The sequence below is a fragment of the Amphiura filiformis genome, chromosome 3 (genome assembly GCF_039555335.1).
Source record: "Amphiura filiformis chromosome 3, Afil_fr2py, whole genome shotgun sequence".
Classification (NCBI taxonomy): Eukaryota; Metazoa; Echinodermata; class Ophiuroidea; order Amphilepidida; family Amphiuridae; genus Amphiura; species Amphiura filiformis.
The window spans coordinates 79,385,938-79,403,460 of NC_092630.1; the positions used below are offsets into that span (position 1 = coordinate 79,385,938).

Below are 17,523 nucleotides of genomic sequence, written 5' to 3' on the forward strand. Positions count from 1 at the left end.
AAAACACACAGTATGTATAACAGAGTGGATTGTCACGTACGTGTATGGTACAACTGGGTTCATCACTGTCCTCAATCTCGAGGTGAAATGGAGTAAGTTTTTTTTTTATCTCGGAGCGAATGGATGAAATTTTGTGGCTGTTCATATTGATACACATACAAATTTTACATACAATGACATAGTGCCTTTTGACCCAGCAACAGGATACATTTATGATTTAAGCGCTATTGATGCATTTTTTCTGTACAAAATCTAATAGTATTATGGTTACACCCAACTACATTGTACAAGTAGCTCCATGCAACATGGGAACCTTTAAAACACATCCCACAGATTTAATACTCGCAAGCCCACATAAAAATGCACGTAAAGCAATGTGAGCATAGGTAAGTCACCTTAGCAAACTTACAAAGTACAGTTATGCTTAAACAAATACTGTAGGTTACCAGGAAATTTGAACAGTTTTAGGATATCCTTTGCCTTGCAGACGTAAAAATGTGACATTTTGAACTTTTACACACTATTATGTTGTAAATTTTATGTAATACTTTAGAGATCTCATTTGACTACAAAACACTGGCTTTATGGGTTATCCCGGTTCCTAGTGTATTTTTATCTTCACATTGTATATCTTTTAATTTTTAAGTGTTATATATGTAATGTATTTTAATCTTGTTATATAATATAGGCCTATCTATGTATTTTGTATTATGGAACCAAATAAAATCAATCAATCAATCAATGTCTTCACTTGGAAAACACCACATTTGGCATGATCAAGGAGAATATTTCATCAGGTTCCCCATCACAAATAATAAAGGAGACAAGTAGAAAAGTGATTGTTGCATGCACTGCTCTTACTTTCAAATTTCATCCTGCCTAATCATGAAGCTCCCATGGCCAAGTAGTTAAGGCACAGGTCTCATTAACCTGAGGTCCTGGGTTTGAATCCCTGGCGAGATCACTTTTTCTACTTGTCTCCTATAATTTGCAAAGGCCAAAAAAAAAAAGTTCGTCCCAAAGCTTGCGCGCGCGTTTTTAAAATCCCATGATTTGACAAAAAATAAATGCGGAAATTTTTTTTTATTTCAAAAAAAATTTTTTAAAGTTTTTCCAGAAAAATCGGCGAAAATCAGACTTTTTTCTCACAATACCATGAAAAAATGTCAGGAATAAAAAAAAAAAAAAAAAATCGCATCTCGCATAAATATGTTTTTAAATTTCTCGTGAGCTTTGAGACAAACCTTCTTTTTTTTTTTTGCCAAATCTGCTTCACTACTTGTTGTCAATTTACAATAAAAAATGTATATTGTGAGACGACTAGAATTTAGGATAGATAATGAATTGGCTAAGTTTGCTTCAAGCAGTTAACACCTTAGTAAAGCATTTCATGATGACGATATCATCACATGAACATAGCTGTCTTGTTATATTTTGAATATGAAGTGTCATTATTGGTGTGTCACTTGACAAGACAGATTTGAAGCCTGAATTCCTGGAGCACCCCATCACTAAATGCAATTTACATTTTTGTATGTACAAATATGTATATTTTAGAGAGTGATGCAAGAAACATTGCAAATAATCTCATGTATTTCAAGATTTCTGAAGAATTTTATAAATTAATTGTGAAAAAAAAAATCCAATGTTGATGATATTAATGACTAATTAATTGCCAATTAAACATATCAGCTCATGTCCCTTTCTCCTTCCTCTGGCGATATGACTATGGTGTGTATTGAAGACATGAAATATATACACTCAAACTCTAAGTGAACCAGGAAACTTCTGGGTTTTTGACGCACGTTCAAGGTCAACAGTTCTTTCATTTAGTGTATCATATTCGTTCATGGACATAATTATGAATATCCACATACAACTGAAAGTGTACAATGATGAAGTTTGTATACACACCTGTACTGCCAAGTACAGTATTTTTACAGCACTTAATTCTTGCAATTTGGAAATAATCATAATTTTTGCTGTGTTAAATTCGTAATTAATGACCTTACAAAGAAATATAATTATGCTAGCATGTAAATTTGCCTAAATTCCTTGTGACTTGTGAAGTTCATATTTTCATGTACGGGAATGTGAACATGTACAATTTGTAGCTTCACAACACAAATAGGATGGGCTGGTTAATGCTTTTGACTAGTTTGCACGTACATAAATTGATATGCTCAAGTTGTGAATCATTCGAGTGTTGCTTACTACTTAGCAATGCTTAGTGAATTTACAGAGGTTGTGACGTTTACTTTAAACAGACCATTTATAATAAGGGAGGGGCTTTTCAAACATATTACATGCTCTTTAAGGAAAAATACTTCAAATATATGGAAACTGATCTTACAACTGGTTCGCTCCAGATATTACATACCATACACCATAAAAAGGACTAAATGAAACAGCCATTATTTTTAAGTTCTAGTAGTATAGTATGACTAATAATTATTGACAAATAATGGACCAGATTTCAAATCTATACTAGTTTGTCCAGATGTCTTATGGAAATTTGTTTTAATTTTTGAATATACTTTATAATTTTTACTTTTTAATGACAATTTGAAAAAAGATGAATGTCAGTTTGTGAACAAAAGAAAATCTTTGTTTAGTATTTATAAGTGTCACAATTAAGTACCAAAAAAGAATTTTATCTTTTAGAATTTAGTACTCATAGCACTTCACTTTTGGAAAGTCTGCAAAGATCTATATGTGGCAGATTTTTAAGCATAGTCTACTAAAAACTGATCAAAATGTATAGTAAGCTATTTAGGGAGCCAAGAAACAAAAAATAGAACACTTGAATGCATTTATGGTTATCACATTTTTGCTGGCATTACAGCACACTGAAATGCGACTCTACAAAGACTAGAATTGCGTTCGTTGGCCTCTACCCTCCGGTTACTTTGCATTGCATTACAAAATGCAATCACACATGTCAGTGCAATATTTTTGTTCACCCTTGCTGGACTCATATTATCCCTCTTGCAACTTTGATGCTGTACCTCAAAGGGCTAAACAACAGCTGCAATACACACAAAGAACACAAATTTACTAGGAAGTCCACACAATTTCTCCAGTTGGGAATGGGAGGGGGGCAATCCAAAAAAAGACATTCAGTTCAGGAAATAATTTATACAAATGGAAATTCAGCTGCAGCATTAGAAAATACATTTCTAAACTGGTTGCGTTTCAAACACTTGAAAAAGTTCACATGAAAACAGCAGGCAGTGTATGTCTGGCATACACATATCGTCATTTTTTCATCAACAAATCCCAGCCAACTACAATTCCTACAAACAGCTCCTTTGTACAAATATTCAAATAAATGCACATGCACGCACACCCCAACACACATGTCATGTGTATTTTCATGATGGTGGAATTGCTATTAGCACCTGTGTATTTAGAGCCCTTCATGTGCATACTATTTGACCTACTTGGGCCTTCAAATATCTTGGTACATACATGTACTTGCATTTGACCAGAAAAAAAAATGTTTGTGAAAATGCACTTTCTAAACAAAATATTGGGTATGAGCGAGGAAATTTTCCTTTTTAACAAGTATTATAACCCGTTTCAAATGATTCCAAAGTTAATTTCTGGAAGTTAGGACATGCTCAGTACATGGTGTCAAATAATTTTAAAATGCAAGGCAACGCTTGTAACATTTGATCACATATTTCTTTGTCAGAAGCAAATCTGAGTGATTTTAATTGGTTTTATACCATTTTTGTAAGCCATTTTTATTAATTTCTTTGTATTTTTCTAAAAATATTTATTTACAGTTAGTGAAAATGTTGACTGGTCATTTATATTTGCATAATTTTGCCTTGCAACTTCTTAGTTAAAAGCATTTAGAATTAAATCCAGTCACTGTTTATTTTAAATACCAGGTACATGCATAAATAAGCTAAATAGCATAATATCCAATCTTACAATGGTTAGACAATGATGATACTGGAAGCGTCACTAGGAATCATTAGATCACTCAAAGGCTAACTTTTAAGAAAGTATTTGAGTTCTTATACCGTACGTATGCCATGGTAAATTTTTGGAATTTTATTAAGATATTGGTAAATTGTATTCAGGAACCACAACCTATTTTCAACACATTACTGGAAATTATGAAAAACAATGCAATTTACAAAGAAACAATAGAGTATAAATGAAGTGTTCATTGTCCCAAATTTCTTTACCTAAAGTCTAGGCCAAGTATTCTTCACTTGATAACATAGGACACTTGCATGCACAATGTACTATAGTACCAGGTAACACAACTCTGATGAGCTATTACTTACGTGATGCCGATCCTTGGCTGTATGAGAGTGAATTCTTGCGCAAAATACCGGACCTCTGTTGTCTTGCCGCATCACATGTTTGGTTAGGATGCCAAATTTGCTTGCAGTGGTAGCAAAAGCTGGTGCCGCATCCGTGACGTTGGCAAAACAGCTGGGGGCAACTTGCACACCCATTGGCTAGCACAGCAAATCTATGGATGGGTAGAAAGAAAAAACATTCACTGACAACAAACAAAATTTGTACCCATGCAAATGACATCAGGATTGGTACAACTTAAAAATATTTTGAATATACACATATCACAAATTTCAAGTAATTATCAAAAGAGTTCTAAAAAGTTCTTCAACTGCTACATGGATATACCACACAGGAGAGTAGCATGTGAATTTTACTGAATAACATTGATATTGGAGATGTATATGTGTGAAGTTTGATGGTTTAACAAAAATTCACTTTTGTCTATCTGAAAACTTCCAACTTCAGGCAAATCATACTGACCAGTTACAAGAACATTACATCACACCATGCACATAGAGACACTATCAAGGCATTACTCACCCACAATCAGGGGCAGGACACCATCTACAATCTGGATCCACCATCAACAGTCGACGCAGAGTAAACTCCTCATATTTACTCATCAAAGCATCATCCTGAAGTACCATCTTGATGTCGTTGGGATGAAGAGGTTCCGCGCATTCAGGGCACGCAATATTTACTCGACTCTCTGTAATCTCAATTTTCAGGTACTGTCTAAGGCACTCGCGGCATGAGCGATGCTCGCAGGTCATGATTTCAGGAAACTGATCTTTTGGTCTTTCCATAAGGCAAAGGGACATTCGGTGGTATTTCCGGCACTTCGCCTGGAAGCGCTACTTAGATGTGACGAAGCACCAGGGCTACGGGTTGCGCTCACACGGCGTCCCGACTTGGGCGGTGGCGTCATGGAATTGATGCTCCCACTATGATCAGAGCCGGTACTTCCTTTACGTGCCTTGGACTTATTCTGCCAGAAGCGAGGAAAGATTGATCCAGTGTGGCGCTTCCTTTTCACAGAATCGGTGGTAGTTTGCGAGGCGGTTGAATGAACCGACCTCGTGTCACCTTCAGTCCCTTTCATGTTGGCGGCGCTAAACAGCACACTATCCCAAATAGTCCGCGACTTGAGATCAGACTCGGAGCGGCTTTTCATGAAAAATGATGTTTATGTTACTTCTCACAAGAATAAGTTAATATTTGTCACAATGTTACTATGTATCACCTAGAAGTAATTCTGTAATGATTGTATAATCACAACCTGTATTTCCTTCAATGCAATTTCAAAACACACGTCTTCTTCACGACACAAAAAGCAGATCAACAATACGTGCAGTTATACATGAATGTATGAGGGAAGAAATCAAGTTCAATTGCAATTCTCAATGACTTGGTATTCCAAGAACAATCCACCAATTACTTGCCAGCAGACTACACTTGTATACTCATCCACATTTACCTCCATGTTCATGACACTCTGGTTGCCATGGCAACACATCAAAGTGTAGGTGTGCTCTTTGGGTAGATGGAGCAATTGACGTGGTAGAATCCCTATGCTGTCATCATTAATCGCCCACAAGGGTATTCTTATCACCAAATCTGAAATAAAAAATAAAAATAATGTTCAGTGTGAATTAAGCATCTGTATTACACAAAAGATGAGCTGATATCACACCTGTAGTGCCATGGATCCTTCACCTTTACACACACTTTCTACACAGGGCTTTGAACATCGTATTACTGTTAGAAAATACTTGAAAAATATTTTCCTTGGTGTCCTAAAAATACCCATATTTAACTCTACGACACATACTACCATGTTACATAAAACACATACTACCATGTACATTGTATACATGATACAAACAAACACTGTCAGCTCTGTTTTCAAGTATGAATTTTACTGCAAATATTTCATTATTACACTGCAAGTTTCTATTATATTATATAAGCCTATATTGTTGAAAATAACATTTTATTACATGTACATGTACATGCATGTGAGCCTGCTTGGAAAGCAGTGATAAAAAAACCCACTCAATTAACAATAACATTTCACAAATCAAACAAATTCAATAAGGCCAAGTAAAATAAAAAACATGTTTCACGTCCTGGTTTTTTACTTTTTATCGCAAAATCGGTGTAAATACCCATAATTAGAGCTGTTTTAGCGCACACAATAATGCCTAAAAAAGGAGGCGGCCTCTTTTTATTTGTTGTTCTGAGAGATAGGCCCCCTCTAATTATCACAAAACCTTCCAAAAGTGTTTCTTGATTATCAGCAAGGCTATAGAAAGCATCTCTACTTCCTAGACATATTTTTAGAAAAGTTATGACTGAATTTCAAAAAATAAAAATATAATTGAAGAAATCTCAAAAAAGGAAGCGGGAGGGGACGTGAAACATGTTATTTTTTTTATTTGGCCTAACATACATGTCCACCAGTAGTGTCATAGGGGCACACACATGTACCTCCCTATCAAAATGAAAATATTGAAAACCCCCAATCAGGATTTACACTACATAGTACAGGTTCAGGTATTTACATCAAGTTGTTGTTATTTCTTGGTGTTTCCCTTGTGTGGACCTGACTGGACCAGATATACTTTCCCTCTGGTGTGTGTTGTCTGGGGGTGAGTTCATTCAGGGTATGCACGCACTGCTCACAGAATGATGACATGACAAACATTTTGGTTCAATTTAACATATCTTTTGAGGTCTTGTGCCATAAATTGAGAGCAAAACGTGTTACGTTACATGTGACATGCTTATCTGGTCAAACGCAAACTTGTATGTACGTACCATGCATGTACATGTACAAAAAATAATCATGCTTTGTTGCTTTCACACAAAATGATTTTAAAAATAAATTTTCATCTCAGGTTAGGAAAACAGCTTAGGAAAAACACTACAGAAACATCAAATATGAAAAATTTCCTGCTTGCTATGCTCGCATCATATATCTGAACATTTAAAATTTGCAAACCAAAAAATAGGCGGTTCTCGAACCATGTGATCCCCCTGTGGTTGGGCGGTCAGTAAACTTGTACCTCAGGTGACCCCGAAATGACCTTCCACCAAGTTTCATGCCCATCCGACAGTTTTTACTAATTTGACCTTAGATGACCCCCTGGTGACCTCGAAATGACCTTCCAAAAATTTAGCTTTAAATACCAAGTTTCATGCGGATCATGCCCATACACAACCAGAGGTTTCAAGTGATATAAAAATCTCAACTTTTTTTGAGAAAAGTGGGGGATGATGCTGTGGATCACGAAATGCCTTTTTAAAATAGCTGTAACTTTAAAAATAAATTGAGTAGAAATTTCATTTCTATTGTAAAATGTCACAGCACAAGTCCAAAATATTTAAAACATGGCAAAAATCATATTTTTGTGCTATTTTGGCTATTTTTGACCTAAAAATAACCCCTGTGATGTTGCCATTACAAGAAAATTCGATTTGTTGTCAGGTAAAACCCAGGTTTTGTTTTCAATTAACTCACTAGAATTTCAATTAACTACATGTAAGTTACGATTGCTGTTTTCTTTAAACACACATGTTTTTAAATCATACGATAATAATGTATATTCAACTGTTTGAGAATATAATTAATTATTATGAAAAGAACAAGCATACATGTAGCCCATTCAGCTCAGACCACAGTGCTGTAGCACTGGCTATAGAATATTAAATCACAAGTCTATAATACAATACAGCACAGTGAACAACTATAATACAACTTTCTTTATCTGCATCATCAATAATAGAATATTGATTTAAATGGAATTGAATACATCTCTACATATGAGTTTGTACACTCATCACTGAGCGATCTAGCGATCAGTTTCTAGCCAATCAGATAGGACTCCTTTTCTTGCGTTCGGAAAGGTGAGCTATCTTATCAATTGGTGAAATACCAATCACCCGTCGCTCACCAATGGAGTATTAGGACGCGATTCATTTCAGGGAAAAAATAATTAAAGAGACTGTCGACACGGTGTAGCGTATCTGAAATGGACATGGTGGTCAGAACGGCATAATTTGAGATGGGTTTTGGTAGGCTATCACTCAAAATATCTCGCACTATTTGGATTAGGATGGCGAGTGCGGCCTCAGAGTTAATCTCTTACGCAGCCAGTTTGGTTACGCTCCCTCCACATGTGGGTGGGTGGTCTAAAAGAAAAGATCGCTGAACTTTTTCAACTTGTTTTCAACTGTACTACAAGCATACATTTTATTCCGTCGAACAAGCTTTTAAATATTTTGTTCCAAAATTCATCTATTTTTGACGATTGAGCTTGATGCAAAACGGAAGTGATGCTGATTTTATGAAGGTACCTCGCAAACGATATCGCAATGCAGTATACTTTCATCAGCTCGTAATCGGCGGCCCTTATAACATCGCGGATTAATATCAAAATATTTTATTTTGAAAATTGCCTTGTGACATCTCGCAAAAGCATCACAAATTATTAATCCAAGTCTTATACTTTGCCTACTTTCTTTAACACACAAAATATAGACAGACAGGTCAACTAATAGCACTCTTAAAGGGGGCTACACCCCTGGCCAATTTTGTGCCTATTTTTGCATTTTTCTCAAAAACTATAGAGCATTGATGACAAGTAAGATATGTATATTATAGGGGGAAGGACTAAAACTACTGCACTGGAAATTTTATTTCAGCACAGACAGCAGTTGTGGAGTTACAGTCAAAAATGAGGGAAACCAATATTTGATCAATAAATCTACTTGCCTTGAGTTGCTGAATTTTCAGTGCAATAGTTGAAGTCCTTGCCCCTATAATATACATATCTTACTTGTCACCAATGCCGTATAATTTTTGAGAAAAATGCAAAAATAGGCACAAAATTGGCCAGGGGTGTAGTACCCCCTTAACGTGGGTCTACTTTTCGGCCTAACATTTCCCATCTATTACGAGCTGATCAAAGTATAGTTTGCAGTACGATGCAGTGTGACAACGCACCGCATCGCAAACCAACGCATCGCAAATGCGGTGGTAATATGAACGGACCTTAAGAAGAAGGCCGATTAATCTGGTGCCAATCGGAGAAAAGGAATAGCAGAAAATGGCGAAAAATTACGTACTTTTACAAGGCAAAAAGCAACTTTTCTAGGCATTGTTGACACGGTGCCTTCGCGAAAGAAAGTTTCCTACTATAAAGACCTAACTTTTGAGATGGTTTGTATGTTTGAAGGTGCAAAATCAACAATAAGGCACCCGCTAATACCGCCACGTTCAGCAAGTCATCATCACGACACTTGTAAATAAAATGTGCTCGAGTTTGATTGACAGATGACGTCAGACGCGATAAATTCTTTTTATCTCTGTCTTTCATTATATTGAAAATTTTGTTTGATAAACGTCAACAAAAAGTAATTTTTCTCACGAGCAGAATGCACATGTCAAAATGGCAGCTCTCATGCTGGTTTCATCCTTTCATGTTGCTTGCCGCTGACCGGCATGACGCATGAGCAGTGCAGCTAAACGGCAAAACAAGCTAAGGCTTACAATTGGCTTATACGTCATCGCATGTGTATAAAATTGGTCTCGAGGCCAGCTGCCAGACTGTATGTGGCTCACAGGTTTGTTAGGATCGAGGAGTGTCAGGCCGACACAATCTGGTTGTGTAGGAGACTATCATCGTGTTGCCCTCATTGGAACTCAGTTGGAACCATTGGAGTATGGAAGAAATATTAACGGGACTGAAGCAATATGGCCAGGGTTGTAGCTAACAGTGGGCGGTGGTGGGCGGCAGAGCCCACCACTCAGGTTTGGAGCCCACCACTCAGCTGCAATTTTAGCTCTGGAGCCCACCACTCAGAAGCCAAAATTACACCATTTTATTGACTTGGTCAAGAATTTGGTCCATTTTAGCAAAAATTGCCGAATTTGATATGCAAGATTTTCATCAAATGCCCCCCAGCACCAAAAATATCCTATACCGTAATCAAAGTAAGTATTTCTTGGCCAAACTGGAACGTGTGCGTTACGCCCATGTAGTGTACAAAGCGTGTACGCAGTGTAAGGCGCGTGTATAATACTTCTTCTGTACAGCGCTATTCGTGTGTGTTTATCGCGGAGCCACTAGCGTTCACAGTGTTCCAGTTTGGCCAAGAAATTTGATTATAGCTACTTCCCTGAATATGGCCATTTCTATGTTTGTACCGGGCATTCTTCGACACGGAGACTGCTACAAATTCGTCCAAAGGTAAGCAAAGGGCTGGGGATCGCATTTTTAACAATGACTAAACTGCTTCGGAGTTGAGGTGTGCTATAGCCAAAATATTAAATTCTCGATCATGAGAGCCAACTTGGGTACGCACAGTTATTTGCGTCGAGCGTACTACGCACAGACCGGCGGCGCGCTTACGGCGCAAACACAGCTTGAGAATTGACCAATCACACAGTCGTTGCTTGGCAAGGTCAATGTTCGGTCATGCAGGTCGTGCGATCGTGTTATTCTATGAAAAGTACGCTGACGCAGAAGGTACATCCTCTCATGATCGAGAATTTGTTATTTTGGCTATAAAAGTAGACCATTTCGGGGGCTGTATTTGGTGTACATATCACGTTATATCCTGTCTGGACACATCACACTTCATGTGTGATATGTCCTGCTATTCGCCAAACTCCGATACCGTATACAGTCGATATACTTTGAGGATGGTTTATTAGCTTCCTGAGAACACTCTTGTACATAACTTACGAAACCACAAACTCACTAACTTCAACTTGCACTATTCATAACATAAAACATAAATTAATTATTACCGATCCTGCAGAATAACATACATTTATTGTAAATTTCATGGAATCCCGTTGCTGAGAATCGCAAATTTCACACAGAGACAGAAACGTCAGATGCTTCATCAGAGAAGATGATTGGCTTCATAAATCACAGGTGTGACGCTGACTTTATTATACCACTCGCTCGTTTTTGCACCAGGAAATGATGTGTGCAAAATTTATGACAGGCGCCATAACCCGTTTTGTGATTGGTTCATTGGTTGTATAAAAATCATTTATCGCGATCGTGAAGGCGAAGCCAATCAATGAACGTGACGGCCTTCATGGGTATCCGACCACGAAAAGCGAAGTAAGTCTTAGAACCTGATTGGTTTAAAAAAACTACTTGGACCAGTCAGCATTCACCTTGTCGGACATCCGGGAACATTGTCCCCTTCGTCCCCTTTGCACAAGCGCGCGCATAGCAACCAGCTCGAGAAAGGGGAACTGCACATGTATGCGCACACTGGTTTTACAAGGCCATTTCCCCTTTGTGACATCAGCCCGACCAAGAGAATGCTCAGTTCTTAACAACCACGTGCAGGTGATTTCCTGGTGGTGTTTCAGCGATCGAGTATAAATTCAGCTTGACAACTCATCTTGCAGCTGCAAGGACAATACACAGAGACATTCTGTCACTACAACAATGAATATAAATTATGGCTTACATACATACATACATAAAGGTGATTTAAGGCGCTTATGCAAAAAATTGATCTAAACGCACAAAACTACATTACCAACAACAAACAATAACCAGCCAGTGGAAAACAAGAAAAGTCAATGTAAAGACAAAATGAAAAATACTAAAAATTGTACAAGTGAGTTTTCAGCAGCTTTTTGAATTGTGTGAGAGAAGAAGCTTCCCGTGCGTTCCGTGGCAGGCTGTTCCAGATGGACGGTCCAGCAGCTGTAAATGACTTATCACCACAGGTTAACTTGCACATGGGAATGTTTAGGAGAGTTCTGTCCAGGGCAGATCTTGTAACAGGGCCACTGGACGGTGTTGGCTTAAGACTAATTGAATCGATGAGGTATCGCGGAGCAGATTCAGTCAGGCACTTATAAATCAGAAGACAGAGTTTGAATTGGATGCGGTTGCTAATCGGAAGCCAATGAAGATTGTTCATGAGAGGTTTTGGATCAGTACGTCTAGGGACGGAGAAAATTAGCTTGGATGCTTTGTGTTGAAGGGATTGAAGGCGGCGAAGATCTTGAGACTTGAGTCCATAGAGAAGGCTGTTACCATAGTCCAAACGCGAAAGTATAAGGGCCCGGACAACATGATGTTTAGTGTCCGTATCCAAATGATGCTGTATTCTTCTGATGTTGCGGCTGGAGGTTGACAGAGGAAACGATGGAGTTCACCTGTTTTGTCATAGACATATGACTGTCAAAAATCACCCCGAGGTTACGCACATTTGGAGATGGTTTTATAATGCTTTGGCCAACTTTGAGTTCAAGATTCGGAAGCTTTTGAAGGCGATAATGGGATCCAGCAATGAAAAATTCTGTTTTGTCACTGTTCAGTTTGAGTTTATTTATATTCATCCAGTTTTGCAGTTCGTGAATACAGGCTTCAAGAGTTTGTAACGCCTTCTCAGCAGCACCCGGGATGTTAGGACAAAAGGAAACATACAATTGAGTATCGTCTGCATATATATGAAATGAGACATTATGTTTACGAATTATGTCCCCCACTGGCAAGGTATAAATAACAAACATCATTGGCCCAATCACAGAACCCTGTGGAACACCAAATACAAGAGGGCTTGAATTGGAAACACAACCACCCGATGCTTGTTTATGACATGCATCGGGTGGATTGTACGATTGAGGTAAGGTTTTTGGCCTGTCCCGGCATGAATATTCTAATTTTTCTTCATCAAAGATGCTAGCGATGACCAGTTTTTTGCGGACACTTTTCAGATTCAGATTAAATTTATTTCAAATTTGTGGCCCGTAGGCCAAATTACATGAAATAATACATTTGCAATGTTTACATTAAAAGACATAAACATATAAAATATACATGAAAACACCATAAAATTACTCAGAGAAATTAATTGCACTTGTTGAGGCAAAATCTCAGTCACACAGCTCACATACCCCTACATCTTCTCCACACACACCTTACATACACAAACACCTTTATCACTCACACCCGAACTATCAGCCCTCCATATACACACCCCACACACACACAGATGCACTAAAGAATTTAATTTAATAAAACAGTAATTAATAAATAACATAACAAAATATTGCACTTAAATATTTGGACCAGCCACTTTGATAAAAAGAAACTTTCAAACGTCATACATGTAGCCTAGGGTAGAAATAATAGCTGTACAATTGTCCAAAATATACATTTTGATAAAAAGGCCTAAAATTATGTGCACAAAATCTGACTTTGGTCCATACATTGGCAAAGTTTATAGAAAATATGTATAATATCACGTTTTGAACAGAGTAAAAAACAACCATTACCGTACTTAATCATGTAATTAAATAGTTGCGAGAGGGACTCGCGTTACCACGCGGCAAATCGCCGGCAATACCTTTGTATAGGTGACCCGGAGTGACGTCACAAGCCGTTGACCTCCGTTGACAACAAATCCGATTCAGAAGTCAAATTTATAGTTTTCTGTGGTTTGTCCCTTTTCAAATCGGCCAAAATACTACCATTTCTATAACTTCTCGACATGGCGCCTCCAGCCAACAACAAAAATAAAGTAACTACATGTTCATGTGTTCAGCTTCACATAAAATGCAATTTTCGCCAAGTATTTAACCCTTATTTTACCGAAATCGGCCCGAAATATGCTTGATTCGAGGTCAAAACAAAATGTCAACAAACTGAATCAGCCTCTGTTACAAGTCTTCAACTAGTCGCACTGCTCCACGGTCTATTGTGGGTTGAAAAGCGTAAACATGTGTAGGCACTGCCACTGTAGCGTCATGTAAAATAAGTACCCGGATGGCCCGGGTCACCTATTGCATGCGTGAGCCACACATACCCCCCGCTTATGCCCCCTGTTTTGGAACAAAATAAAGCTTGACCTACACGACAGGTATGTTTGTTTATCAAAGTTTGTAGTACTCGTACTTCATGTACGTGAGTTGAAATTAATTTAAAACAAGCATTGCAAGTTAACCTGTTCTTTTTTGATGAGAAAGTTTAATTTGATAAATTTAAATTAGCAATTATTATAAATATAAACCTTACAGAGCATAAATATAACCTGTCTAAAAGTCAGGATCGCCATTCACTGCATTTTTACCATGAAAAGTGCCAGTGGACCGGTATCAAAAATGTATTCATTCACACATAGCCATTCAGTGAATGATTCACACCATACCATTCATTGTCATTGATACAAATATGCATGCATGAAAATGAATGAATGATTTTTAATCGTGTAATTAGTACGGAAGTTCGTAACATTGATTTATACCATAATATCACTCCATTTATTACAGTTTAAGAGATCACAGATTCATATCTTTGAACCTACCTTTTCTAGACAATAAAAGCTGAAACAAATTCCCATTGAAAGGCTACAACGATCAAATTTGATTCAGTATTTTTCCGCTGTATCATCTGATCATCGGATTAGCATTCGCGAAATACATCGCGATAATAACGTATTACGTCACTGGAATTCGAAGTGTCAAGGGTCAAAGTAAATTTATTACAAAAAAAAGTATCAATTCAAATATCTTTTAAAATAAATTGTTATGTATATGCAGCAAATATATTCTAAAAATATCTTTAAAATTAATTTTGTAACAGAAAATAAGTATTTCATAGATACTTGTGTCAAATAATGTAAATATAAAAGTAATGATATGCATCGAGGTAAATTTGACCTAAATTCGATCATTTCCGATTTTTGCCGATAGTTAATTTATTCAAAATGTCTGCGCCCATGGGTTGAAATTTACTGTCTGCCAAGACACACGATTGCTTGGATCTTGGATCTTGGATTGGTAGACCTCCTAAATACTCCTGGGGAGTTTAAACTGGAGGTGTGATGAGAGCGGGCTAGTTTTTGAGGCGTGGTCGAACACAGTCACTTGTCAGGGAATTCTTGAAGGTAGCTATGGAAGGTTGGTTGATTGTTGTAGGTGGGAGAGAGTTCCATTCCTTGACGGTTCTTTGGAAAAATGAGTTTGAATATGCGTCGGTCCTGGTCTGGTTTATTTGAAATTGGTTGCTGTGGCCTCTTCTGGAGCGGTTTATTTTAGGGGTGATGTAGTAATTGTAGTCAAATGAAAAACTGGTACGGACTCCAGGGCGTAAATAATATGGTTTAGATCATTCTTGTGTCTTGTCGGTTCTTGGTATGAATTTTAGTTATTTCTTTTTCATGCACAAGTCAAATCTACATCTACATAAATACTCAACAAAGTTGCATGAAAGCAATATCTAGTTGAGGTGATCAAAGGCGCCAGTTGAATACAACATGGCTATATACAAAACTGAAGAAAAAATACATTAAATTACATATTATTAATACAACTCTTGAAGCAGTCAACTGATTTGGCAATATACACGGAAGGAGGTAGGGCGCTCCATTCTATGATTGTCCGGGGAAGAAACTATATTTGTAGGTGTTTATGTGAGGTGTCATAACTCTAAACCTTTGGGGATGGTATTGACGAGTTTTAAGTGTCTGTGCTTGAACATATTCAGGAATAGGTATTGCAATTTCACCATTTTGAATTTTATACATTGTTGTTAATCTATGTTGTCTTCTTCGCTGCTCAAGGGAAGGCCACTCTAGATTTTGAAGGATACCAGTGACCGTACCCTCGGTTCTCCGGTAATTGTTGGATACAAACCGAGCTGCCCTGCGCTGTATTGCCTCAATTCGTTGGATGTCGGACACATTATGGGGGTCCCATACAGCGCAAGCAAACTCAAGGTGTGGTCTTACCAATGCGAAGTACATTTGCTGTTTAAAAATGAAGTTCAAATTCATAAAATTGGCATTGGCGCATTGCCGGCAATGCATGCCAGTGCCAGTGGAATTCTTGTTCACACTCACTCACTGACAGTCTGACATTGTCATTGACACTGACAGTGACACTCACACTGTCACTGACTGTGACTGCAACTGTCAGTGTAAAGCTTTACATCAGGAGTCAGCAGACGAGACTCAAGACTTGTGTTCGAAAGGTTCTAACTATAGCATGCCATGATTGACAACTGATACTAGTGATACTGTGATAGCTACACATACACAGTCATGCAGTAATAACCAAAATAATTAATTCTCGATCATGAGAGCCAACTTGGGTATGCGCAGGTATTTGCGTCGAGCGTACTACGACGTAAAGACCGGCGCTTACGGCGCAAACACAGCTTTTTACTAGAACTGACCAATCACACGGTCGTTGCTTGGCAAGTTCAAGGACAAGGTTCGGTCATGCAGGTCGCACGATCGTGTTATTCTATGAAAAGTACGCTGACGCAGGAGGTATATCCTTTCATGATCGAGAATTTGTTGTTTTGACTATATCGTCAGTGATCGTGTCGATGTGGACCGTGGTCATGGTGGATATAGCTGTCAAAATATATTTAATTCATGTACATCATGGATTGGAACAGACTCTTTGCGTGCGTGGCTGTGCGTAGTAAGCTGTTGTACGCAGATAGCCGCGCATGTGCACGTAGAGAAGCGTACATGTAAGACAACGTTGACATTTTTGGCAAATTTGGGTGATTTAGAATGTACTTCACCCACTTGGGCTTGGGCAGAAAAGCACTTGACTTGTTTAACTTCCAATGCTTTTAAAAATGTTCATACAGGGTACCATATAAATTCTGTTTATTGTATAAAATAAACGGTCACAAAACATTACAATTTGGAGCTTCAGTGACTTAAAAAACCTAAAAATTTATAAGAAATTAAGTCATATTACTGCTACAACTTGACTCTTGCAAAGTACGGTAGCCCAATTTTAGGCAAATCAGCAGGGCACTGTAGCAGCAAATAAACGCCAAGTAGCCCAATTATGCACCCAAGGCATGGTGTTGGCATCACTGTTTACATTCCATACCCATTCAAATCTTCCAAGGTATAACTTTTCATTAATCCCCTAATCTAGACAATGAAAATTGATTGTTTCTTTTTTTGGAGTTGAATGATCATTCTCCAACATGCCCTTAGACTTAAACCAGAATAAAAGTTACTATTTTTCAGTTATTTTGAGGCTGTTTTGGGATATTTTTGATCAATTTCAAGTATTCTAGATCCGTTTCTAGTTTGAATAATTCAGCCCCAGAACAAAATCTTCATTAATTTGTGTCGATTTAAATCAATTGTGTATGTTTCATCCACAGGTTTTACAAGGGAGTC

The 17,523-nt window shown here is 37.7% G+C and overlaps 1 protein-coding gene across 1 annotated transcript in view; it reads right to left on the reverse strand.

Moving 5' to 3' along the window:
* The window catches only part of LOC140149212 (E3 ubiquitin-protein ligase RNF19A-like), a 43,012-nt gene extending 28,246 nt beyond the window's left edge, over nucleotides 1–14,766 (reverse strand). The window contains 4 exon segments of the mRNA XM_072171429.1: nucleotides 4,305–4,495; nucleotides 4,864–5,137; nucleotides 5,140–5,940; nucleotides 14,674–14,766. Of these exon segments, the coding sequence (XP_072027530.1) occupies nucleotides 4,305–4,495; nucleotides 4,864–5,137; nucleotides 5,140–5,497 (823 nt within the window). The 5' untranslated portion in view covers nucleotides 5,498–5,940; nucleotides 14,674–14,766.
* Between the last annotated feature and the right edge of the window lie 2,757 nt (nucleotides 14,767–17,523).